General features: G+C 36.1%; 1 protein-coding gene across 1 annotated transcript in view; it reads right to left on the bottom strand.

Moving 5' to 3' along the window:
• Positions 1 to 546: 546 nt before the first annotated feature.
• LOC145688439 (tubulin alpha-1 chain-like) overlaps positions 547 to 27195 on the bottom strand; it is a 181316-nt gene continuing 154667 nt past the window's right edge. Inside the window, exon 4 of the mRNA XM_081762673.1 lies at positions 547 to 1582. Coding sequence (XP_081618799.1) covers positions 764 to 1582 — 819 coding nt within the window. The 3' untranslated portion in view covers positions 547 to 763. The remainder of the gene's footprint in view (positions 1583 to 27195) is intronic.

Below are 27195 nucleotides of genomic sequence, written 5' to 3'. Positions count from 1 at the left end.
ATATATACAAGACTTTTGAAAATTATTCACGTCATTCTACGTGCTACTTATCTAAGCACCTTTTCGAAATGCAGTTTTTCTTAAAAGTAAAATTTTGAATCTCAAATTTCTTCCTATTCTTTCAATATACAATTGTCATAGTATGCGACGATAAGGTACTTTGGATTTGCCTTGCGCCTTCCATCTCACTTGTGTTTTTACTGCTTTGAAGACGTAAGTTTGAAGGTTTGATACAGCGTCCGTTTGCAACACTGAATAATAGATGTGATATTGTAAGTTTTAGTTTAATATGTAAATGTAAAATTTATAATCTGACGTAGTGCCATTTGATAAAACTGTTGGATTAGTGACACTTAAGTTGGTGTTGGTGGTGTAGAATACTGCATATTGGATGATTTCCTCATATAAATATTTGTGCCGTACAAAATGTGTATTAGTTGAAAGTTACAAGGGCATTAAAAAGATGAACTATCCACCCGGCAATAATATATAATGGAAATTTTACAAACTACGGTGTTCTTAAATTAGACTAATTAAAAGGAATGATTAAGTTTTGTCAGCTAAATACATATTTATTTTGTATATTACATTTACAACCATAAGTATACATTAATAGATCCTTAGTTTTCACTACACATGTTTCAGTGTTTTTATAAAGATTTGTTACCCAATATTAATACCCAAATACTAAACTGCTTAATATAAATGCAATTACTGAAATAATGAATTGCAAATTAAACTTAAGATTCAAATCAAAATATTATTAATATTCAAATTCATCTTCAGCGTCAGCACTTTCCATTCCAACTTCTTCATAGTCTTTTTCTAGCGCCGCCATATCTTCTCGTGCCTCGGTAAACTCTCCTTCTTCCATACCTTCACCCACGTACCAGTGAACGAAAGCTCGTTTTGCAAACATCAAATCAAATTTATGATTCAATCTACTCCACGCTTCTGCAATTGCAGTGGTGTTGCTTAGCATACAGACAGCTCTGAGAACTTGTGCTAAGTCTCCTCCTGGAACAACTGTTGGTGCTCTGTAGTTTATTCCCACCTTAAAGCCTGTAGGACACCAATCGACAAACTGAATGTTTCTTCTAGCTTTGATTGCAGATATCGCAGCATTTACATCCTTTGGTACAACATCTCCCCTGTATAACATGCAGCAAGCCATGTATTTTCCGTGGCGAGGATCACATTTTACCATTTGATTTGTTGGTTCAAAACACGAGTTAGTTATTTCCGCTACGCTCATTTGTTCATGATATGCTTTCTCCGCTGAGATCACTGGGGCATAAGTAACAAGTGGGAAATGGATCCTTGGATACGGAACTAAGTTAGTTTGAAATTCGTTTAAGTCTACATTAAGAGCACCTTCAAATCTAAGCGAAGCAGTAATTGAGGATACTACTTGACCAACAAGACGATTCAAACTTGTGTAGTCTGGTCTGTCTATTCCCAGATTTCTTCTACATAACTCGTATATTGCTTCATTGTCTACCATAAAAGCACAATCTGAGTGTTCAAGCGTCGTGTGAGTAGTTAGAATAGAGTTGTATGGCTCAACTACAGCAGTAGCAACCTGAAATAAGATTCTAAATTAATTCAGAATAAAACTCTGGAATAACTAAAGGTGAACAAGGCAACAATTGACTTATTCTAAATCAGGGGCGGATCCACGGGGGGCGATCGCCACCCCCCAGAAGAGGAAACTTTTTCTTATTTTATATATAAATAAAACCCATCCCAGAGTTTGGAACTCGTAAAAGTAGCTCTAAGTGGCAGTATTACAACCCACCGCCCCCCCCCAGAAGTCCATCCTGGATCCGCCCCTGTTCTAAATGTTCTGCAGCATTTGAAGAGTATAATAAAATAACCATGAATTGCTACAATAGAATGTGTTTTACTAGGGAAGGTACTTGAAGTGGTACGCACGGACCTGCATGTGTTATATATCGTTGGAAAGGTCACACCTGTACACTTCACATGTGAAATGTCTCACTTGAATTGAGCCCGTAGAGGGTGTGGCGACCATTTAAAGATCAGAACAAGCCACACTCCTAAACACCAGAAAACGTGAACAAAATAGGAAGCTATGATATAATTGTATTGGGACGTGGTATATATAGGTTTAAAAGGTAGTTGAGTACGAATCTGACACCAAATGTTTACAAATCAAAATTGCGGATCCAACATGACGAACAAAAAAAAAAAAAAAAAAAAAAGGGCTATGGATCTAAAATTGGGTATATAGATATATTCGACATTCTAAACGGCGAATTCAAGATGGCGGACAAAATGCAAAACCCTGCTGTGGAACTGAAAGCAGGTAGGTAGAGGTTTTCGTGATAACTGAGTACAAATTCAATGTTAAAAGTGCAAAGTGCAATATAACGGATCCAATGTGGCGGACGAAAAGTGCAAAAATTACGTACCGAACGGACATATATGATTCTTTCACATGTAGTAGAAAACTTCCTGTAGTACATAACGAAATAAGTAGGGCCAGGTGATTTTCTACAATAAACGGAGGGTTTTGCTATGCAATCATACCAAAATTGAGACACAAAATGCAGGGCAGGTTTTGTGGCGCACATGAAAATTTTATGATACAAATAGATTGCAATCATAGGCAATTAATTTACTACTAACTCCCTCTTCCGCCCCTGAAGAGATACGCAGGGTTCGGCTTGTGCTATATATCGTTGAAAAGCTCGCACAGAGTACATTTTACATCTAATATCTCGCTTGAATGGCGCCTGTACGGTACGTTGCGATTATTTGCAGATACCATCTGAAGGTCCGAACAATGACTATGAAAAAGCGCGTTGGAGTTTAAAACATCGTTATGCTTCCACAACTGTTTTTCCGGTTTCACATTATGTGCTGTGTACACTTGTGAGTCATATGTATAAGAAATGTCCACTCTCATGAGTGCCGTTCCTAATTCAAGACAGAGTGCTTTTCCAAATCGAGACGAGACCGAGACGGAGCCCAGGCTCGTCTCGATACACACATGTCCATTTTGTACTTTTGCACTTTTTGTCCACAATAGGGATCCATTATATTGTATTTTTCACTTTTAACATTGAATTCGTACTCCGCGACCACGAAAACTTCTACCTACCTGCTTTCACTGTTTTGCATTTTGTCCGCTATCTTGGATCCTCTGTTTTGAATTTTATTTTTTGTATCCGATTCATATATAGCGACGTCGAATATCTCTATATACCCAATTTGAGTTCAATAGCTTTTTTTTTTTTTTTTTAATTTGTGTCAGTCATGTTGGATCCGCTATTTTGATTTCTAAATGTTTGATGTCAGATTCATATTCAGCTACCTTTTAAACACACAATATTTTATATATCATCATAGCTTCCTATTTTTTCCAGGTTTTCTGGGTTTTGGAGCGTGGCTTGTTCGGATTTCCATTCAAGCGAGATATTTCACATGTGAGGTGTCCTCAATGTAACCTTTCCAACGATATAGAACACATGTAGATCCCGCGTACCACTTCAAGTACTTCCCTTATCAGTCTGGCGTCCCTCACTAAGTCTCATTCAGAGTCTGCTGTGAGGACTGCTGACCATTGATAGTTCCCTGCGGTAGAATAGTATTTACCATAAGAGTATTTATTATATCTAATATTATTTTCATGCAGAAACTGATTTTTCCACTCGTAGATTCTCTTCATTTTTAACAGGTTGACTGCCATGAGCATCATATGTGGTGCTCACCTTATTTTTCTCTGGGGCCATGAGCACCATATATGATGCTCATGCTTGATATCACAAATTACTAACTTATCCATGTTCTTGAGCATCATATATGATGCTCATTGTCAAATTACTGTGAGACAATGAGAATCACATAAGGTGCTCGGTTCTCATTGGTACATTTTCGGGAGAAACAAAATATCGCGACAAAAATATAACTATCCATAATCGAGCCAAAGGTAAGATGAAATTTATGGCCTCCTGGGACCAGTACCCTCAAATCACCTTGCCAGTCAACCTGTAGATCTACAGTTTTTGTATGTAGAGTCATCCGAAAAAAGTTCGCATATACTGTAACTTATACATTTTCATTAATAACACACAAGGAAAGGACATGAACCTGTCATCCGCACATCCGAATCAAACCTAATACATTCCGTAAACAAAGATATGTTAATGCACAAAATATTGCGTGCTATGGACAACGGAATAAGTCCCTGGTACCCATTAACCCTGTTAGTATAAAGAAAATCAGGCTCCCAGTGAAACAGCTATTGCATCAACACTTCATTGGAAGTCATGGTTTGTAGTTCATTGTCTTCAGCAATGAAACAAGCTTTCCAGAGGTGCTATGTATTGGCACCCACATCGTACTTGAACAGGGAAAATTGGGAGAATATCGGGAAAATTCCCTCCTGAAATCCCTCCCATCAACCTTAGACCCCTCTGAAGTGGCCTTGGGTAAAAGCACACAATCCAAATATAACTCGAAAAATACTGTAGAGGATAAGAAATGTTAGTACCAAGTTTTATATTAGTAGACAGAATAGGTATAAGGGAAAAGTGTGTACCAATACAAGTGTATATGGAGGGAGGGAGAGAGAGAGAGAGAGAGAGAGAGAAAATATATATGTTTGCACTTTTAGTTAAAAGTGGTAGTATAATTTATAATCTGGATTTTTATCAAGTGATTTAAACAATCATGTTGGACATGTATACTACATAAATATGAATTAAATTGCAATTGCGGTAATCTGCAGTATCTTACTTTCTTATTTTTTTTTACATCGAATGTTTGTTTTATATTTTATAGCATGAGTGTTAGTTACCATGTAAGACAAAATTAGCTATAAATTTAATCTAATTAGGAAATCGGTATAGTTGCTATAAGAACAAGTTTATGAAAATAAAGTGTATAATAATGGTTGTATTTGAAAGAGAGAGAGCGTAATGGCGTATGTATTTACCCCACCAGCCTTGGAATAGTGTGCAGTTTAAACTATCAATCTCATTTTACTTATTTCGCTTCAATATTCATGGAATTTAGTATAACATCCATCTATTAAAATGCTACAATTGCAGTTAGAAGTGCCTGAGCTCCAACCTATAATCTTTCATTTACAGTTGTGTGAGATTTCACGTTTAACAGAGAAACACTGAGTATTTGGTTGACTTTAAATAGTCTAAATTACTTAACTATATCTTTTTCATAAAGTTTGATATAAAATTATTGTTCAAAGCCTTTGTATTTTTATAAGCCTTCTCTAAAATCAATGCATTTGAATTGTGCTTCCATCTTCCGAGTTCTTTCAAACTATGTTTATATGTTTGTGGTCAATCCTTTCAACAATGAGATCTCGGAAACTACAAGCTCTAGAAAGATGACGTTTTCACTGATCGATTGGAAATTTTGCGTAGATTGTCCAGTTCTAATTGAATATTGAAAAAAACATTGCCATTATTTCTTTACATTTTTTAGGGTACACTGGAAGCGTTGAAATCTAAAAAAAAACTAAAGCATCATATCCTATGCGTTATACATTCCAACACCACAATGTTGTATATTGGGTTGTATGTGTCTCAGGCGTTTGTTCCATGGCCAAATAATAGTGAAAAAGGAAGGATAACCATTTCTCGGGTCTAAGATAAATTTTTAGGCCTATTTTTTTGAGTGTTTTGCCCAATGAACACCATATATAATTGACATTATAATTAATTGTATATGTAACGTACTTGCTTATTACATACTTCATACAAGAAGAAAGAAAACACTGGTCATACATGAATTAGGAACTCCAACCGGAAGTAGGCTCAAATCTTGCAAACGGTGCGAGATATTGAGAAAAAATCGAAAAAAATCTCCCCTTTATGATACCCCTTGCCGATTTTTTTTTTAAAAATCAAGAAGTCTTTCACTTGTGTCTGTAAAGGAACATGTACATATGTTGTGAGGGATGAGAAGGAGAGTTATGCTCATACGCGAATGATGCGCTGTGTAGAGCGCGCAGGTTCAGCTAGTTATGAAACATTGAACAACTAATCTGGCAGTGATAAGAAGTCAAAAGGTCACGTATTTAACATTTAGTAAGATTGTCTTGAAGCTTGTGCCACACAATAGATTCCGTGCTCGCTCACAGTTTTGAACATTAAGGATAGTATACTATGGATGGTAAATAGATGCACTTAATCTAGTATATCTATATACGTATATACACTATATCTGTATAAATAGATATTACTATCTTTAAATAGATAGCAATTAAATACATAAATAGTAGTTTAGTACGAAGTACTAAAGACCAACTGACATATGCAACTTTGAAAGGTAAAAAATAATAGAAACTGCAATACAACGTTAGTTAGGAGTCTCTCAGATAAAAGCTTCACATTTTTGCCGTGTCTCAATCAATGATTAGATTTTATGACGATAGGAGCGTGAAGCATACAATGAAAATTAGTGAACTGTACGTTGCACCTTGTATAATCAGAAAGTTCTTCCCTGACAAGAAGTGACCGAAATACTGAAAGATTTGATAATCAGTGAGCGATCAGGAAAATATGATGGATGAAGAAGAATTTTATACTGAGGTTCGTGGACAGTCTGCCTAATACTTTGTGGGCATGACTTTGGAACATATCTGTCAACCACCATTGCAGCAGTAACCAAGGTAAAGTTTCGCTAGCTCTTCAGATAGCGAAAGCAATGAGTAATATAAAAACTATATATAATTGCCTCTAACACTTTTAAATGGAAGGTCTTTTAATTGCTACTATGAAATATCAGCCTTACTATGAAAAGAGTCATATGAATACTTGTCTGAAACGAGGAAGAAAGCAGCAGTAAGTGATAGTTCAAAGTTAAACCCTTTACATTTGAAACTGAAAATTTCAGGTTTAAACTCAGGTGTTCAGTTCATTTTTCCAGAAAATAGTCTGTGATAAAATCTCGTTACACTTAATAGAACTGACCTTCCTTTAATACTTGAAGCAATCCAAATGAAATGATCAATTTCCAGCTCAAAGGTTGCTGACAAAATTAATTTATTTTTCATTTTTTTAAACCTAAGATTGTATTATATTCGGGGAGTTGTAAACTGGTATTCATTTATTTTGAGCCGCTCAGATTGGTTTGTAGCGGCCATTTTGTATAGGCGCGTGTGCGTATTTTGCACTTTTCAGAGGATTCCGTTAAACGTTGTAACTTTTCAGGTTTTAAAGAATAAGTTCAAACCAAACCCATACGAAAGATAATGAACAACATTCTGTGTTCTGTGGACATTGAGACGTACTTTAGAACGTCGGGGAAAAGCTCTGAACATTGATTTTGGAAACCTAAAAATGACTGTTTTGGAATGTACAGTACACTCATGTCCAAAATTATTGTCGCATATCTATAACTGTCTTCTTGTAAAATATAATTTGATAATGATTTTGCAGGGTACTTTTAATACTGATAGGCCTACTATGTGTATGATCGGGAAATGTATATTTCTGATAAATTTCATAGAAAAATAGTTATAAATACGACAATTAGAATGAGTAAAAAAAAAGTTGCTAAATGGACAAGAAAGTTTTAGTTTTATTGTTCTTATTTACTGCTCTTTTGACATTGAAATTTGCCACATACATGTCTTTGACGATTATACACTAACATTATAAGCAATACCGGGCGAATTCGTTATCAAATTATATTCTTATAACAACATATTTATAGACATGCGACAATTTTGGACATGAGTGTACATTTTGAAACGAAATAAAAGATTCCTTCAATTTTTTTGTCTACATAAAGACTACATAATAGACAACTTTCTAAACAAGTTTCAGATTTGAGAACCATATACCTGATTTTTTGGAAACTTTTAAACATTGCGAATTTTCGAAAATCGTGAATTTTCACCATCAAACATCTCAGGAAGGACGCAAATGAAAAAATCCCAACTTTACACAAAATAAACTATAGTTCTGCAGTAATACGTGGGTGGGTAAAATTGCATCACTGAGATTTGAGAAGTTTCCGAGTTATAAGTTGTTGCAATGATGTGAAATTCGAAATTTTAACAGCTGAACAGATGTTCAGGTTCTGTGTTGATGGTATGTTACGCATAAATTTTATCTATTTCATCAGAAGAAGTGCAGTCAAACGTCAAGAAATTCAAGATTTGCTACTTGTAAAAGTGTATATTATATAATATATATATATCACACGAGGGTCGGCTGATAAGTTCTCGGCCCGACCCCCTTACGAATGTACTATCCTGATGTAATTGATGTCATGTAAAATGTTCTTTTATATGTTTACGTACTAAATTTCACGATTTTACCATGAACGGCTTTTATTTTACATGTAATTGAGTGAACCATGGCGAAGCCAGATGTCAAATTCACCAAAGAGAAGTTGTGAGGTGCAATGAAGTAGTTCTTCCTGCAACAGAAGTCGCTCAAGGAAATCCATGGTTGCATGATAGACACATTGAGTGGACAGTACCCTTCATACTCCACTGTGAAGAAATGGTGTGCGAACTTAAAGCGTGGTGAATTTTCAACAGAAGATTGTGACAGGTGTGGCAGGCCAGTGTCAGTGTCAACTCCGGAAAAAGTGGACCAGATTCATGACTTGATTTTGAGCAACAGACTGATTTCGCTTCAGGAGATGGCTGACAAAGTGCACATATCCAAAGAACGTGTTGGGTCAATAATCCATGATCAGTTGGACATGCGCAAGCTTCCTGCGAAATGGATTTCGAAATGTTTGAACGCGGATCAGAAATCGAACGTGTGAGATCACCGGATAGGTGCTGATTGCCGCGGGTGCTGACTGCCACAGCCAATTATTGGTGCTGATTGCCACGACTGTCGCTGATTGCAAATATGAAGGTGCTGACTGCCACGACGGCGTGCTGACTGCCACGAGCCTGGGAGAAACTGTGTTTGGAAAGAGAGGAATTAATCCCTCATACTAAATTTATGATTATTAATTAATAGAGATTTAGTAGAGATTAATTTCGTAATCATCACAGCAAGTCTATGTGGCATCCTATAAGTTACAAAGTTGCTCACTAAGTGGAACGACGTACACTTGGATGTTTATAAAGGGATTGATTTTCTGTTATATGTACAATTTGCACATTTCATTGTTTATATTAATTGTTTTATTGTATTATTTAATGGATATGATGGTCTGAAGCCAGCTGACAAGGGAAGTTTGGGAGAAAGCACTCGCCTGCAGAGAAATAAGCACGTCATTTGAAGGACCAATTCATGCTGATTACAACAGGTAATAAAACCCCTGTACGTTGAGAACTGTTCGAGGTATTCAGCTTGGAAGTTTATATGAGAAAATGAGTGGATACACGTTTCAATGCATTAAGTATTCTCTCCCTTGGCGAAGCCTGATGGTTTGAACTTGCTATTGCTTGATCACTGAGGTCCATTCAAAGACAAATTGTCCATTACAAGTAGCATTACGGATGGCAAAGACCTAATGGTTGAGAAGATACCAAAGAATTGCACACGATTTGTGCAACCATTTGATTTGTTTTGATTCCGATCAATCAAAGATTATGGTAAGAGATTTGTATATAGTATGAAACTTCTTCATCCGGACGTTATGATGTACCAACGAAAAAAATCAAAGTTCGTGGCCATACGAATAACTTCCGATCACCGCGATACATTGGATTGTTTCAGTTTGCGTTCTACAAGCAGGTTACGAACAAATTATAGGCCTAGAACTTTTGAATCACTTGTCGAATTTGCTTTTTGCTTTGGTTCTACGAACTGTTCCCTTGACGGATGCAACGCAATTGCACAAATAAAATGTTCATGGTGCAAGAGAGTCTTTTGCCTGCGTCATTTCTTCATAAAACAGAAAAACAGTGATCAATTTTCATCTCTAACCTATGATTGTGAACAACGTAATGACTAATTGTATCTATCAAAACCGTTAGTTATTGCAAAACATTTTTTTCTGTTACGTCCGATAGCTTTCAATTCGTATGTCAATATTCGTTACTAATTATTTTTTACTTAACGCGTATAAATGCGTATATCCTCATTTTCTCATATAAACTTCCAAGTTGAATATCTCGAACCGTTCTCAACCGTACAGGAATTTTATTAGCTTGTTGTAACGGCATGAATTGGGGCTTCAAGTGGCATGCTTAGACTAGAGCCATCGTAACCTGAGCTCTGACAGATCTAACATCGTGTAATTTGACGACAGTGTTGCGAACCGTCATAGCAAGAAGAATCAAAGCGACCACATGACAGAATGATAAAGGAATCTAATTACTTTATCACTGATTGAATCAGATAAGTTGAAAGATTTACAAACTAGATATTTAAAACAATAATCGTACTTCACTTTACTCCTCAACATTCCAGCACAACGTAGTTCCACTAGGCCTAAAGTTATTGCCACAATAATGAATACTTTTCTCTTTTTCCACTTATTGACACAACTCTGTCCTTTTGACAACTTTGCTACGTAAATAAAAGTTGGGTTACATGGAACAACCACCGGTCCACCTCCCTATCGCCGCAGGGAGTAGGTTTTCGTGGAATTGAAAGCGAAGAGGGTAGTGAGTCTGTACGGCTCTTCTAAAGTTCAAGGGCAATGAACCATTATTTGGAATGTCAGGCTGAAATGAGTGTAATTTCTAATGATCTTTGTAGGAAATTTGTTGACATAAGGAAAAATGTACCTACATACTCTATATATTACAGAGATTGTTATGAGCTTTTCATAAGGACTGATTTAGAAATTGAATGGTTGGAAAGTAACGAACGTGATCCAGCTATGTTTGTCTTTTCGTAGAAGACATTTTTTCACCAATATGTGAAGGGAAGGATAGGTTTAGACCCACAAAAATACATTTGGAAACACTAGGTTGTTTCCATGGTAACCGAACAGTGTCGCATTTATACCTACTCATTACTGTGAAAGTTTGTGTGTTGTCAGGTTGTTTTGATTTTTTGTGCTATCATCTCAGTGCATTGGTGTGAATATTGTATTATTTTCATTCATCAGTGGAACATAGTTTGTATTCGTATTATTCACATAGACCTAAAACATAAATTTAGTATGTGTGTGTGTGTATGTTTGTGTTTATGAACACAACGCCTGAAGTGTGTAAGTGCGGAAAGGTGGTGCCCTTGACAAGTCAGGCACGGGAATTTGAGTTTTACGTCCCACGGTTATGCCGGTTAGGCTAAAGGAGAACGGGAATTTGTGTTTAATCTTAGGAAATATTTGGAGAAAAAACGTAACGACGGTCCTTTATTGCCATTGAATAAAGTGATTGAAAGAGTAGATTCAGCTTTATACATTAGCCCTACAACTGTGAAAAGAATCACAAAAGAGAAATGCCTGAAAGATCTCGCTGAACCGACGGAAATTTTATCCACCCTAGAAAAAAAGCGTAAGATTTCTACAGTAATTGGAATTAAATTATCTACAATTGAAAGCCATTCTCTAACGTAAGTAGTTTTCATTAAAAATAAAAAGTAACATTATGGGTCTTAGAGTCGTTCTGACGCGTGTCATACTAAAGAGTTGAACTGATTTTGAGTTTAACGTCTCTTTCAACAGCGAGGCTATATGAGACGTGGACCTACTGATTAACGTGGAATCCGAACCACATGAGCTCCCGCCGGGAATAGAACCGGGTTCTCCCATGCCAAAGGCGTACGCTAACCGCTTAGCTACGAAGAAGCCCGATCTCATGCTAAAAGAGTTCGACTAACATATGTTTCCATGCAGTAGTCAGGCATTTAGTATGACGCTAATCATATGTCAAAACGACTCTGCATAAGGCCCTGTGTGTTTAGAAGTAACGGTTGTTTTCTTTACGATTTTGTAAACTATCTTAACGCAATACTAATTTGTTTGTTTCTTTTGTCTAATACTTTCGTCAGGCATAATGTTAAATAATATTTTTGTTGTAATACATACATAATTCATTTCCACAAAATGTGCCCCTTGTTATATTGTTACAGAAGATAAATGTGGCAACCGCGCTTGATCGCACGTGGGAATTGTCAGAGCTCTTCTTAGCGCGGCCTCCTGAACTTCCCCTGTGAGGAACAGCCAGCAGTGCTTTTTTGATGGAACTTTCAAGAGCTGCTCGAAACAATTTGCGCAGCTGTACTCAGTTCATGCTGACAAAGGGAGTTCAGGTGAGAATACATAAATCGTACCAATTTTGTACTCACCGCTCCCTGACAAAACAAAGTACACTCATGTCCAAAATTATTGTCGCATATCTATAACTGTCTTCTTGTAAGAATATAATTTGATAATTTTGCAGAATACTTTTCATACTGATATGTGTATAATCAGGAAATGTACATTTGTGTGTAAATTTCATAGGAAAAGAATTATAAATACGAAAATCATGAGTAAAATAAAATGTAACTAAATAGACAAGAAAATTTTATTTTCGTTTTATTGTTCTTATTTACTGCTCTTTTGACATGAAATTTACCACATACTTGTCTTTGGCGATTATACACATACTAACATTGTAAGAAATACCGGGCGAATTCGTTATCAAATTATATTACTAGAACAACATATTTATAGTCATGCGACAATAATTTTGGACATGAGTGTACATACGGAGACCTGTTTACCTTTGTTAGGTGTTGGTGTGAACAACACGATCCTAAGGTTCATCTAGGTTCTTTCATGCTTCTTGGCGTCCGGTAATGTTACATCTAGCAACTTTCTCTCAGGCTCGTGGCAGTCAGCACGCCATCGTGGCAGTCAGCACCTTGATATTGGCAATTAGCGCTAGTCGTGGCAATCAGCACCAATATTTGGCTGTGGCAGTCAGCACCCGTAGCAGTCAGCACCCCACCAGATCATCGCAGGTGATTTTACGGCATTTTGCGAACTCCAAGGACGATTTTTTGAATCGGCTTGTTACCCAGGATGAAACTTGGTTGCATGACTGATCCGGAAACCAAACAGCAGTCATGCGAGTGGCGCCACTCAGGATCTCCAAGGCCCAAAAAAAAAAATCAAAGCACAAGTCCGCAGGGAAGGTGCTTCACTCAATATTCTGGGATAAGGATGCTGTTTTGCTCTCAGACTACCTTCCAAAGGGCCAAACCATAACTGCAGAGTATTACTGCAGTCTGCTGGCTAAGGTAAAGGACGCTATTAAAGAAAAGCGCCGGGGAGAGTTGACACGAGATGTCTTGTTCTTGCAGGACAATGCTCCCGTCCACAAGGCTGGTAGAACAATGGATTTTCTGAGGGACCTAGGGTATCAGTGCATTGACCACCCACCTTACTCGCCAAATCTTGCCCCTTCTGATTATCTGTTTCCAAAGCTCAAAACAGCACTGAAAGGACAGAAATTTCACAGTGATGAAGAGGTGATAACAGCTGCGGAACAGTTTTTTTTCTGAGGACCTTTAAAAAATTGGGGAGGGGTTGGAGAAGTTGCAGCATCGAAGTGCCAAGTGTGTTGACCTTCGAGGGGACTGTGTTGAATAGCCTAACACTTTCATGCCTCCAGCTGAAGCCCTGGGTCGGGCCGAGAACTTAGCCCACTCTTGTGTATTATATATCTTTACTGGAAATTTGTGAATTTCAATCCCTCAAAAGTACAATTGGCAGGATAGATTCAATCTAGCTTAGTTCTGTTTTATGCTTGTTTTTTAATTACATTTCAATATTTTTTAGAAATATTTTCATACAATAAATGCTTGTTATCTCCATTTAGTAATCGGAACTTTAGGCAAAGTCGGAAAGCAACATTTTATGGACGCAAGAAATCTTGAACTATATAGTATACACGCAAAATTTAACGAGGATAGGTGTAAATTAGGATAAATAATGGTTAATTAAAATATATTCAAATATGTTTTGCTTGTACTTTGAAAGTTTATGTTCTGATAACAAAACTCCTTTAGTAATTTTGAAAAGATCAGAAATTTAGCAAAAACACAAAACCACTTAAAAAGGAAATATTAACAAATATATTTTGCGACTTACATACTGAAGCTTAGTATTAAAAGTAAACTAAATAGACGAAGTCCAGGGTAATTTCAATAATACACCGAGTTATCAAACAATTCAATTACCTACAAGTTTGCAAGATTAGAGAGTGTTACCTGGAAACACTGACGATACATGTGCAGCGACTGACTAGGTGTTAGATAATTGTCTGTGGTCTATCAGGTTGAGGTACAATGGAGGCCTGAGTTTAAGAGACAGACTGGTGATGAAAAATGGAAGCCATCTCTCACTCAAAGATGTCAAATTGGGGGTGCATGTTTAGTTAGCAAAACTTATCTACAGTAGCCAGTGTTAGGTACGTAGCAAGGAACAGTGTCTAAGATGACCTACAGAATCCACTGCAAAACCTCGGTGAAGAGTAATAGCTACACACACACACACACACACACACACACACACACAAAAAAAAAAAGTTCTGTGCACCGGACCCCAGGGTATGGATCAGAACCCTGCACGGGCCGAGCGTGCCCGTTTCAAACTGGACCGGGCCGGCCCGGGCACACAAAGATGGATCGGAAACTAATGTTAGCCTATGCTAATCGTAATGTGTTTGGGAAACTGACTCTTTATTCAAAACTGCACAGTACTGTAATACTACTACTATTACTACTAATACTACTACTACTATTATCACTGCTAATACTACGACAACTGCTACGACTTTGCGTCAGAGTTGACATGTCTGGTGTTACCGAATTTATCTTCTAAGTACAGAAAAAAAGGAGAACTATTAGTTACTATGGCCGGTCTCCATAGAATGTGAACCGATGCTTGATGTGGACAAACACCGTGTGCGTGGGAGTTTCCGGGGTGGTCCCGCTTCCTCCCACTGTTTTCATTCCACCAATTCATCCCATCGTCCATACGCCCTGAGCCGTAGTTACCTAAAGAACGTATTATAAAGTCAAGTACTTGACCTAGTAAGTAGAATTTGGTACGCTACCATTAGACCACGGAGGCCAAAACCGTGAACTGGTGTGCTCATAAGATCAGCGTAATTTGTAGTAATGTTCAATTAGCAAGGGAAGTACCAGATGGTATTACATGTTTCTGTATTGTTTGTAGTATGATGCTACAAATATATAAAATATATAAAATATATAATATATATATATATATATATATATATATATATATATATATATATATATATATATATAATGATCAAATAAATCACCAAGACGCCAGGGTCGATTAGGTGTTCCTGGAACGGTGGCTCAGTGGTTGAGAGTTCACCTCTGGTGCATGTGGTCCCTGGTTCGATCCCAGCTCTCGCCAAGTGAACTTTGTGGTGGACAAACACCGTGTGGGGGGGTTCTTGGCGTTCTCCCGTTTCCTCCCACTTTATTCATTCACCATTTCTCCTTTAGCCTAGTCGGCATAACTGTCGGACGTAAAACTCAAAGATTTCATTTTCATTGCTTCGTTTTCGTATTACTAGTAATAGTAATGGTATTCGCTGTCGTATTAGTATAGTAATGAGTAGTAGCAATAGTAGTGGCAGCAATAGTGGAATTAGCACCAGCATTCGTAATCGTAATAGTGGTATTAGCAGTAGTAGTTGTAGTATTAGTATCATATATGGTGTAGCAGTTTTACATATCTTCTCTGTTACTCGTAATGCACTAATGAGTAGTATAAGAGTCCGTGAGCTATATTATTGTACCTAGGTATAATAAACATGGCTGGACAGAGCAAGCACAGATATCACCGACAGACATAATAGGGATATAGAAAACAAACCTTGGGTAACCTCTCACACGATTTTCCCATTCCAGAAGGACAAATAGACAATGCAATATTATGATGACACATTTTTCATTTCCCATTGCATATTGATGGATTGACTTATCAGACTTGGTTGTTCTCAGGACGGTTACGCCCGGCCCGTTTTCTGCCCGGCTCGAGATTCGGGTCGAGCCGGGCACAGAATGCAGATCCATCCGGGCCGGATCCTGTCTTCGGGCCTGAGTTTGCAGGGCTCTGGTATGGATTCGATTTATTTTGTTACACAGGATCCAAATTTCGAAACCCCAGGACGATCGATCGCGTCAATTCTCTTTATGGGCGAGAAACGTGAGCGATTTTAGATAGGGAGGATACACACAAGGCTACTATCCGTCCCGATTTTGTCGGAACTGTACAGATTTCTGACTTATTAGTCCCACGTTCCGATCGGACACTCGTCGGAACGCATATTGTCCCGATTTATCAATTTTCAAAGTTAATATTTTACTGGGCCATTTCTACAAAGTAATAACTTATTCTTTTACATGGAAGTTATGTATTGTATTTATTTCGTCCTTTTTTCATACATTTACGCGTAGCACTATCAATTTAACATTATCGTCGTAAGTTCACGGAAGGGCGTAACTCAATTTTAGCACTTTTTCAGTGGATAACGAGAAAGTTTTTGCGGTGATGGAAAAGTTTCTCATTAATTGTTTTTTTTTTTTTTTTTTTTTTTTTCCAAAATTGACAGACTTAAGAAGCGATCCTCTAAATATTGCAATATACGATGTGATTATAACTATGCTCCTCTCGGAAAAAATGGCGGTTATTTCAGATATGCTCTTTTGTAAACTTCTTAACCCGAATTCAGTTCACGCATTATCAAGTTACGCTTAAGTAATGCACGGAGTTTCCATAAAATACATTTACTTACGAGACAATATACACCTAATTTTGTGTGATTTTTGTAGCGTAAGGTAATGAAGAATACACAAATATTGATCTAATTATCTAACTTTGCTTACAGAAATCAACGTCATCTTTTACTTTAGAGTTTTTTAATTTTGAATTTAATCTGTGAAAACCATTAGAAACTTCTGCCAGGCTGGATGGATGAGATGATTAGTGGCATGAGCACAGTGGAAGGAAAAGAGTTCCAAGGAAAAGCCACGGGTATGCGGTGTTTATTATTATTATTATTATTATTATTATTATTATTATTATTATTATACTGCAATCTATAATTTCACACTATAGAATTCAAAAAGTACAGTTTTAATAAACATTTAACACAAAGAAAATCTGCTTTAGCTATATACAGTACATATGCAAATAAAAACAGTTATACTCTGATGTTATGAAAAAGTAGACTACGAACAATAGTGCGGGAATTTTGCGAAGAAAACAAAAATAGTTCATACTAGCAAGGAACTTTGCACAGATGTAGTACTTGACCTCCTTATCAATATACGAAAAGTCCCCTGAGATTGACCTTGAGCTTCGGCCGCCATATTGGAAAATGGCCGCCGATTAAGTTTTTCGCCGATAACTCCACAATGAGCAGAGAGAGCGTAAACTATAAAGAGTGATGATATCTGGAGAATGGAAAACACACATTTTGGTATATAATACATCTTTATTCGTTCAGGAGATATGAAGTTTTAAGTTATGGGAACTTATTTTGTGCAGATAGTACGGTTTCTACGGCAGAATTCAATTACTATAGATTGTGTGGCTTGTAAATATATATAAGTGGCTTGTAAATCACACAGTAATAACATTTATAAATCAAGTTTTGAAAGGAGTCACTACTTTTCTATATCTATGGGCGTCGCAGGGGGTCGAAGGGTCGGTCGACCCCCCCTGGAAGTCTAGTTAATATTACCTTGATTTTGAAGTAGTCAAGTATAGCCTATATATATTGAACTTAGGAGTTTCCGGAGACATGATCGTATGTTCCATTCGTAGCATTTCACGATAATTTCTGTTTTCAAAATCTCAAACGTTGAAAGAATCAAGCAAGTTATCCTCAATCGTTCCCATAGAAAATGAAGAGCCACATCTTTTAATACTTCTGCAGTGGTTTCCTTTCTAAAGCAGAATAAAAGTGTTTCTCTGACTCATTTTTTGACCTTTGCAACAATCGGAAAAGTATGAGTATTTAACACATATTGATGTTAAAAATAACCCAAGAATTCTGTTTGTGAAGGCAATAATGTACCGACTCCTCTGCACCTGTTTGCTCCTGGCTGTTGCAAGGTAATCCTGAATGACCCCGCCTCCTTTTAAACCAAGAATCTTGATGGATTACAGAGGGGAAGGGGTCGAGAAGACAAAACTGCAAATGGAGCAGCAGGAACAATGATTCTAATGCTGTCCAACATTGTCTTCCTTGTTCTTAGTAGCGTTCTGAGCAGAAAGAAATTCATTTTTTTTCCTATGAGACCCCGCGGTTTAAAACTACAATGTTATTTTTAGCGGGGAGGATGGAGACTGACCCTTCTCAAGAAGAAAAAGGTTTAGTTTTGCATAGTTGGTTGTGCGCAGTTATTGGAAATCCGAGTTTCTGGTGTGCCATATAGGCAGTTTTCGTTTTCAAAACTTTCAAGTTGCTCGGGAGTGTCGGAAAGTGGTAAATATGTGGTTTTCGATCTCTGGTCTCTTTCAGAGTTTAGTGGGTGTTTTCCCCTTAGTTTATAATTTATCTAATATCTCATGTGTATGTGAGTAACTCGATGTTTTTCTGAAACAGCAAGTGTCCTCAAAATTGGAAAACGCCAAACGTGATATTCTGTGTGTTGAAAATCTGAGCGAAGAAAAAGTTACCGGTGGGCAATATCGTTAGCGTACCTTCTCCCCAAATGTCCCCTTGTGGAACTTTATTAAGTGAGACGCCCTGTGACCCAAAAAACATTGGCAATTATGTAGACTTAAATTTGCAGTCAAGTTTGTCGGACACTGGTCGATGAGATATTGATGTCGCCGTGGCACCCAACGGAAACATACGATTTTAAACAAGATGTTATGCCAGGAAAACGCCCATTTTTGTATAAGTGGTTTGTTGAATTTCCATGGCTAGCATATTCTAGAAAGTTGAGAGGGGGATTGTGCAAGCAGTATGTTCTTTTTCGATCTCCGGTAAAAAGAGAATTGCAAGGGTCTTTTATACTAACACCGTTTAGAAAATACAATGATTTTTTTGCATCTGCTCGACAACACGAACAATCTGAATGGCATTGAGAGTCTACAGAACGTGCTCAGTTATTTTCGAATGTTATGTCTACGAAGAGTTTGCACGTTGATTTGAAAATTGAAGCGGCTCGGAAGCAAGTTTAGGAAAATAATAATAATAATAAAAAAAAAACTGTCATCAATCATTGAGACAATTGTCTTTTGTGTGACATTATTTGTCTTTACGAGGAAAGAATGTTAAATCTGGCAATTTCTACTATCTTCTCCAATTTAAAGCAGATTCAGGAGATATAGCATTAAAGCAACACTTTGAAACTGCTGCTCAAAATGCAAAATACTTATCTGTGCAGACTTAAAATGAATTGATATCAGTTGCAGACAACACTTTATATGAACAGTACATAAAGCCTAAAATTGTTTCTTCCCACTATTATAGTGTGCTTACAGATGAGACAGCTGATATTGGGGGTGTAGAACAATTGTCTCAAGGTATTCGGTTTTGTGACACTGTTGAAAATCAGATGCGAGAAGATTTCGTAAGTTTCATTCCATTAGGAGAGTTAAACGCCGCATGTATTGCTAGAATAATTCTAAAAGCATTGGAAGAACGTGGATTATCTCAGTGTGAACTTGTAGGGGGTATCAGGTCAGATGCTCAAGTGTGTTTTGCTCAACTATTAAAATGTGGGACATTTGCTCAAGTGTCTTATCTTGCAATTGATCATGAACTGGAAATCCATCACAGGCGCGAAAATATTGGCTAATGGCCAGAACGGGGGTTGAGATTTTCATATATGATAAAATATGTGCAGGGTTGCCACAAGTTAGATATCATATTTTCCATATTACGAAGGCAAAACATTGTATCTGAGCAATTCAAGGTACAAACTGGATTTCTTTTATTGCTTAAAAGATTTAAGAAAAAGAGAATAATTAATTACAAACGATACACAGTATGTACGAATTCTTAAATAAATAACATTAATTTCTCAGGTTATGTACAGTATAATTCAAATGAGCTGTATTGAAGGAGATTATATTAAATGTTCCATTGTTTGAAACAAAATGTTTTATGCGTAGAGTATAACAACGATTAAGAATAGTAGGCCTATTAGCCAAGAGAAGAGATTTAAGGCTGTTTCGTCTTAAAAAGGAGGCTTGAAAGTGTTGTCTTTAAAAATGAGTTTTTGGAAGAGTTCGGTGTCATCTCAAATATTCTCTCTCGACATTATGTTGGGTAACACTAATTCCATAATCTATATAGTACTATTATATACAAGAATGGAAGTGATTCTCTTATCATCGCCTAGATCATGCTTCTTTAGGTAAAAATAAACTGAAATTTTTGACAGAATATTCCTCGGGTGTACTCCACTAGCGCACAAAGAAATGAAATAAAGTGCTTATGGTATTGCGAGCACACAATATTCGATATTGCGTTGTCATGGTTAGATTTGTTTTACAAATTATGGCTATATAAGAGATTGTTCCTGTTACATAGAGAGGCAAATATCAAGAAATATAATAGACGTTTATTATAACACGATTAATTGCCACATTTTGATTTGTGAAAAATACGGGAAGATGTTTTGTATGAAAAGGTAAATAGCAAGAAGTATAACATATACGTAATATTATTATATAGTAAATTTTATATCCACGATATGTCTTTAATTGACGTTTACCCATTTTCAGTTAGCACCTATAAAAAAGAGAATAGTGAACATCACCGGCTAGCACCACAGTATAAGTGCCGCTAAATGTGTAACTTTCGTGAAGGGGAAAATTTAAGTTTGTTTGTGTACCAGTTTTAGACAATTTAAAATAGGATTCTTGAATGTCATTTATGCACAATTATTCTTGCTGTTTACTTTGAAAATGATACCATATGTTAATAGAGAACAGCAGTTTACTTTTTTAAAGAATATGCTGACAATATGAAAGTATAAAGACGTGACACGTAATATGTTGACCTATCTCCAAATTCTGTTTTCTTCTCCAGCGCGAAATAAATTAACTAATCTTGTGTTCAGTGATAATGCAATATTTGTTTCGAGGGTGGAGGATGGTGATTTTGAAAAAAAAAAAAAAAATCACTTGCCAAAAACTGTTTTACACAATGGAGTATCTTTGCATCATATTTTGTGCACTCGAGGTTTCTTATTTGTGTCATGATCGCACAGAGGCCTTTATTTGAGCACTCCCGGCCTACGGCCTATCCCTTTTATTACGGAGGCAAGAGATAAGAAAGGATTTTTGGAGCACGTATTCCAAGGGAAATAAAGAGGTTTTTAAAGTTTTTTTTTCTTTTTTAAAAAAAAGAATTCAGTATCTCACACATTCATGAAATTAGAGAGATGAAACTCAGCATATAAACTCTTCTTTATAATAAGAGAATACGTATTTTTAGCGCTTTCAAAAGTGCCGTTTCTAGCGGAGACATTTCTATAATATTCAAACTTCTCTTCCTTTCTTCAGAGACTGTCGAATGTGAAGATTCGCTTAAGTTGGAGATGTGGAATTCAGTACATAGATTTTTAGTTAAAAATTAGGGAACACATGTTTCAAGAGCAAAAAGAAGGTCATATTTATTATATTGAAAATTCCTTTTATTTATACATAAAGTGCCGAGTGTGACAATTTAAATTTCCGGTATTGTATTTATTACACTTTATCTTCCTGTAAGGAAAACAGAAACTTCTGCTACTGTATGTATAATCAGAATACGATAAAATATGTATTTAATAACTAGCCTTCGGTTGTCTGGGGACTTCGCCCAGAAACCGCCGTGTTTCCTCAGCCTACGGCCTCACATCTCATACACCTGCAAGCATACCGATTTTCAGTTCAAACATCAAGTTTCATGTTTCTAACTTTCGGGATCCCTAGATATGAATGTATTATTATAATCCGTAAAGAGGATTACGTAATATTTTATCATTTAATATTGAATTTGGAAGTTGTAGTATGGTTCTTTCAATTCCGGTTTGAGTAGAAAGATTAGTGTTGAAATGGAATATAGGCTATTCTTGGGACACTTAATTGATTAAAGAAAATTGCTTCTCGCTATCTATTACCATTTTTAATTTACAGTGATCAGCATTATAACCGGAAGAGAGTAACTTCTACTTCCGGTTATTCTAGAATGTTAAGGATGAAGATGAATGTTGTCCTTGAAACGTTTAATCGATTACGAAAACAGGTTTTCGCTATATATTACTGTTTTTGCTATATAGTGATCAACGATAAAAGAAGATGTGTCTTATTTCTACAACTTGCGATTTCACTAGGGTGTTAAGGATGAAGATGAAAGTTGTCCTTGAAATTTGTAATTGATTTCCGAAAACCGTTTATCTCTGTCTATTTCCGTTTTTCCTCTGATAAATGTGGAAACCGGAAATGGCTCATTTCTACTACTTCCGGTAGGCAAATCACCTCCATCAACGAACTCCCTCGATATAATCACTCTATCTATCTATGGCAAAAAACAGAATTTAAAAATTTGCATTCGTTCAAAAGTTATCGTGTGGAGTAACGGACGTATGTACTAACATTGTAATCTTATAAGTACCACTACGTGATCCTAATAATAGTAATACTTCGACTAGCTAGGTGTTTCGCCCTCAGACTCTTGCATATGTTCAGCCTACTCTCTCGCAGCTCATAAACGTAAAAGCACACCAAATTTCAGTTCAAATACTAACTTTCATTTCTCTAACCATCCTGAATGCCGAAATACACTGATAATTTCAAGTACCAGGCGACTTTGCCCCCAAACCTGCGTTCGGCCGGCCCACGGGTTTACATCCCATGAACCTATAGAGTACCGAATTTCAGTTCAAATACCAAGTTTCATGCCTCTAATCTTCAGGGATCCAAAAATATGAACATCTTATTGTAATTGTGATCCTCACCTTTTTCTTTTCTTCTAGGCCAGATGTAAAAAATACGTATAGTGACATCTTATCATAATAATTGCATTCCCTACCTTTTCTCCACCATTTTTCTTCCTCTTTTTATTAAAATATCAGATGTTTCTAACCTTCAGAGATTCGAAATATCGATATATAATAATTGCAAACCCCCACTTCTTTTCCACTTTCCATTTCTTTTCTTACCCTTTTAGTAAAATATCAGAAAACGCTGAAAAAAAAAGTATCACATTATTTTAAATGAGAAATTTCAAATCTGTCACTTTAAGGAATTCGGAGATATGGCCATCTTATTAAGTTAATTTCCATTCCTATTTCTCCCCCTTCCCCGTCGAATTTCCAAAAATTCTTTTTTAGTAGTACCCTATGTCATAAATCTTACATATTGTCCAAATTTCAAGTTTATAGTTTGAGCAGTTTGGTCTGTGGGTTGATATATATTTGAGAAGTTTAATTAAGTGCAAACTTTTTAGTCCAGTATGTAGGAGTCTGAACTAAAAAAAAAAAAAAAAGTAACTTAACTAAACTTGCAGGGCAGCTTCTTTCCATCAAGTATAGGCATATCCTGGAAGTGCGCTTTAAGCTTCAGCAAATATGGCTGCCATACCTAATTTGGCCGTCTTTGTCTATAGAAGAATGATGCTTTCCTTGATTTCTTACTTTACGTTCAATTCTACGGTCTTGAAAGTTATAACAAAATATTTTCGAAGTAAAATTTCATTTCGTTTGATATACAATACATTTTTGTAGGTTAGGTAGATATGAAGTTACAAATGATAGAGTAGGCTTGTGTCTGTTTCTTTCAAGAGTAGTTTTCTGATTTTTTAAAACTCTTTCATAAAAAAGGCAGATTTCATCAACCAGTCAAAATGTATAAATACATGAAATTACAGGAGGAAGTATGGGTGATGTAATACTGTTTTCACATTAATTTTCAGGAAGTGACACGACTTTGTCTCTGTTCCAGAAAGAGAACAAGACTTGTTAGAAATTACTTGGGAAATAGTTAATTGCAATAAGTGGTGAGTATATTCAACAAATGTACTTCGAATCCGAAATAACATTTCCAATTACACTTTTGTGCATCGTATGATGAAAACGCACTGGCTTTGTATCTATATTTCTTATACAGAAGATTTATTTCACACCAGTCACCCATTTCTCAGTTTTTGCCTATAAGAGCAAGTTCGAGCAGACGACACGTATTGAAGGTGTACCATCAGGAGAAAACTTCACTAGAGCAAGATATTCCAGCAATTGATTGTAGATCGGAGGAGTAAATGAAGAATATACTCAATTACGTGTTTGGACACACCAGCACCAAACTTTTTTCTTTTTCTGAAGCTTGTGTATTGCAAGTGTAATACTCTCATGTACTTAATCCAACTATTATGTTAGTAATCTTCGAGATTGTAGGCTACATGTCGGCGTTTTATTCAGACATGTTGGCGTTATATTAGTGTTGAACTACCCTCGAATTATACGTTACTTTTATGAATCTTTCGAAGTTCCTTCTTTCTTTTTAATTTTTCAGAGTAATAGGTAACTTTCCTGTTCTGAAAGAAGCAGAGTTTATTACATGAAACCTAAATTACTAAAATAGAAACGCTCTGCTTAAAACTCGTCGTTTCAACATTTTCCATTTGAAGCAGCAGTGGGTCTGATCCAACTCAACTGTATCGCTTATGTCCCAGCAGTGCACCTTACCAGAGATTGGTTAATTTATGTGTCTTTTATGTACTATAGATACTTTTATAGTTTATAAAAAACTGAATTTTGCTTAAATAACGTTTTCTCTTCGGACTATTTGCTAAATAAGTTTATAGAAATTTTCGCATAATACCCTATTATTTTCAAATGTACCATATTTTTTATATATAAATTCTAATTATGGCATGTTTCTTTCATTCTTTCATTCATCAATGTCTCCTATAGCCTTTGAGCGTAATTGAGAGAAGTTAAATTTGACTATAGGTCTATATACTACATAGGCTTTGGCAGAAATATTCGATGGGAGAGGATATGTAATAACTGTGATAATAATAATATCTTCCTATTGTGTTTTGTAGAGCGCATGTTCACTTCTCTTCCTGATACTCCCCCTCTCCACATAAATATGAAGAGTATGTGGGACGAACGATAAAAATCATATTTTCACATTTCTGAGATACTTTTTTTTTTAACTGTTTTAAATTGCAAATTGATTTTCATCGTTCTTCTCGCCTACTCTTCATAATTTTTCTCCACTCCCTGATATTCAGGTTCTAAATACCAAATCCCGATATTCTCTCTCCCCATTATTTGTTTATTTAACTAAAATAAGTAAATTTGATTTTCCTTCTTTATTTACAAATAATAAAATATTTGGAATTTTATCTTATCTCCCCCTTTCAAAAGTTCTTGAGGTACACTATGCAATACAATACCCCACTCTGGAAAACATTGGGAATGTATAAAATACAATCGGGGATCTCATCCAAATCTCCTGTCCAATGCAGTTATGGTGTGGTGCTTGAAGTAATCGTCTCTACATTTACTTCACGGTTTGGTTAAAATATCCCTTTATTTGGATAAGTATATACTGTAGCCTGTTAAAAATTTTCTGAACATTTGGAAGCGATGTAACGTAATACCTATAAATTAACCCTAATCCACACATTAAGATTGTCACTTTTCCAAAATTTAAGTAATCTGAAATCCATTCTATTTAAGTAGTAATTAAAGTTTAATGCAAGTCGCCCGATCCCTCCCCCACCTTGGATCCACGCTTGCCTGGATGGCCTAACCAGGATGTACGGACTCGGGATTTGAACTCGGAATCTTACGATTAGTAAGTGCAGCACAAACTATGTACCAGATACTATTTTAATATTGTCTTTTCTTCTTAATTAAGATTGAAGGAAATTTTGATAGAACTACTAGTAAGAGTTATGCCTAGTACGTAGGATAATAACAAAACATTTGACCAAAGAACGTAACTTTAAATTAAAATTGAACATCTCTTTCGAAACAATAATAATAATAATAATAATAATAATAATAATAATAATAATAATAATAATAATAATAATAATAATAAAACTGACTTATTCAGCATATATTTGAAAACTTGGTCCTAATGGCGTCAACCCTCTGGTTCGTGGGGTTCCTGGTTCAATTCCAGCCCGAGCAAAGTAGGCTTTGTTGTGAGCACCGTGTGCGTTGGTTTTCTCGGATCCTACCGTTTTCTCCAACTTCCTTTACTCCAGCATTGTGATCCGTCTCATGCTTGTGTCCTTTAGCCTCGGTGCATAATCATAAGACGTTAGGCTAAAAAATAAAATAACGGCGCCAATAGAAATTCGATACTTAATCAACATAACTTCTTATTTTTGCTTCGCTTTCACATTGAGATAATTTAGTCAGTACTTTTAGGCTGTGATATGTTTTTAAAGTTCAGTTAATTTATTGTAAAACAGACATTTTATATTGTAAAATCTTAGTTTATGCTTCTTTTTCAGTTGAACTAGTTTCAACTATGCTTAGTTTACCATATTTTTAAAAGCAACACAATTTTATGTGACACACTGCAACCCTGTCTATCGGAGATATTTCATAATAGCCTGCAGCGAAACCATCCATCCCCTTTCTGGTATTTGCTAAGAATGCAGCAGGTGTCCCTTCTGTTTCGGTTGATGATCATCAGATTAAGAAAAAAGATAACCACTTTAGGAAATGACTAGTTTAGAGACTTGAGGAAATAGACACTTGGGCAAATGACCCTATTTCCTTGTAGGGCAGGGTTTAGATGGTTGGATGTAGTAACGGTGTACAAAGCATTATCAGAATTCCCAAAAGAGTTTTTTTTTTTTTTTTTTTTTTTGTTTACCATTGTGCATAACAAGCTTAATCTTGTCGTTAATAAGCTATGTTCCGTTTCTTACATACGAAACACAATGGATACTATCAAAGAAATCAATTTTCTTTCGCGAGAGCCCATTAAGAAAAAAAATATTCCAAATATCCCACTTCTTTCTGAAACCCGCTGGACTTCCAAATACAGCAGCATCAGAAAAATTTCTGAACATTTCATAGAAAGTGTGTGCGCGTTAGAAGAACTGTCAAATTCTACAGTTTCTGAAACTAGAAGCAATGCTTATCGTGTTTTTTTGTGCAGGAACAACAGGAGCCTTATTGTTTCTTTCTCAGTTATCAGTTAATATTCCTCGTACCTTGAGCCAGTAGCACAAATTTTGCAAGGAGTTCAGTTGAACTTAATGGCGGCAAAATCACATTTCGGAGTTTATTTGTATGTTCAAAGAACAGAGATACA

This window comes from Thermobia domestica, chromosome 6 (genome assembly GCF_964235325.1).
Source record: "Thermobia domestica chromosome 6, izTheDome1.hap1.1, whole genome shotgun sequence".
NCBI classification, from domain to species: Eukaryota; Metazoa; Arthropoda; class Insecta; order Zygentoma; family Lepismatidae; genus Thermobia; species Thermobia domestica.
The sequence above is the reverse complement of the archived record's forward strand: the minus strand, read 5'-3'. Positions and strand labels throughout refer to the sequence as shown.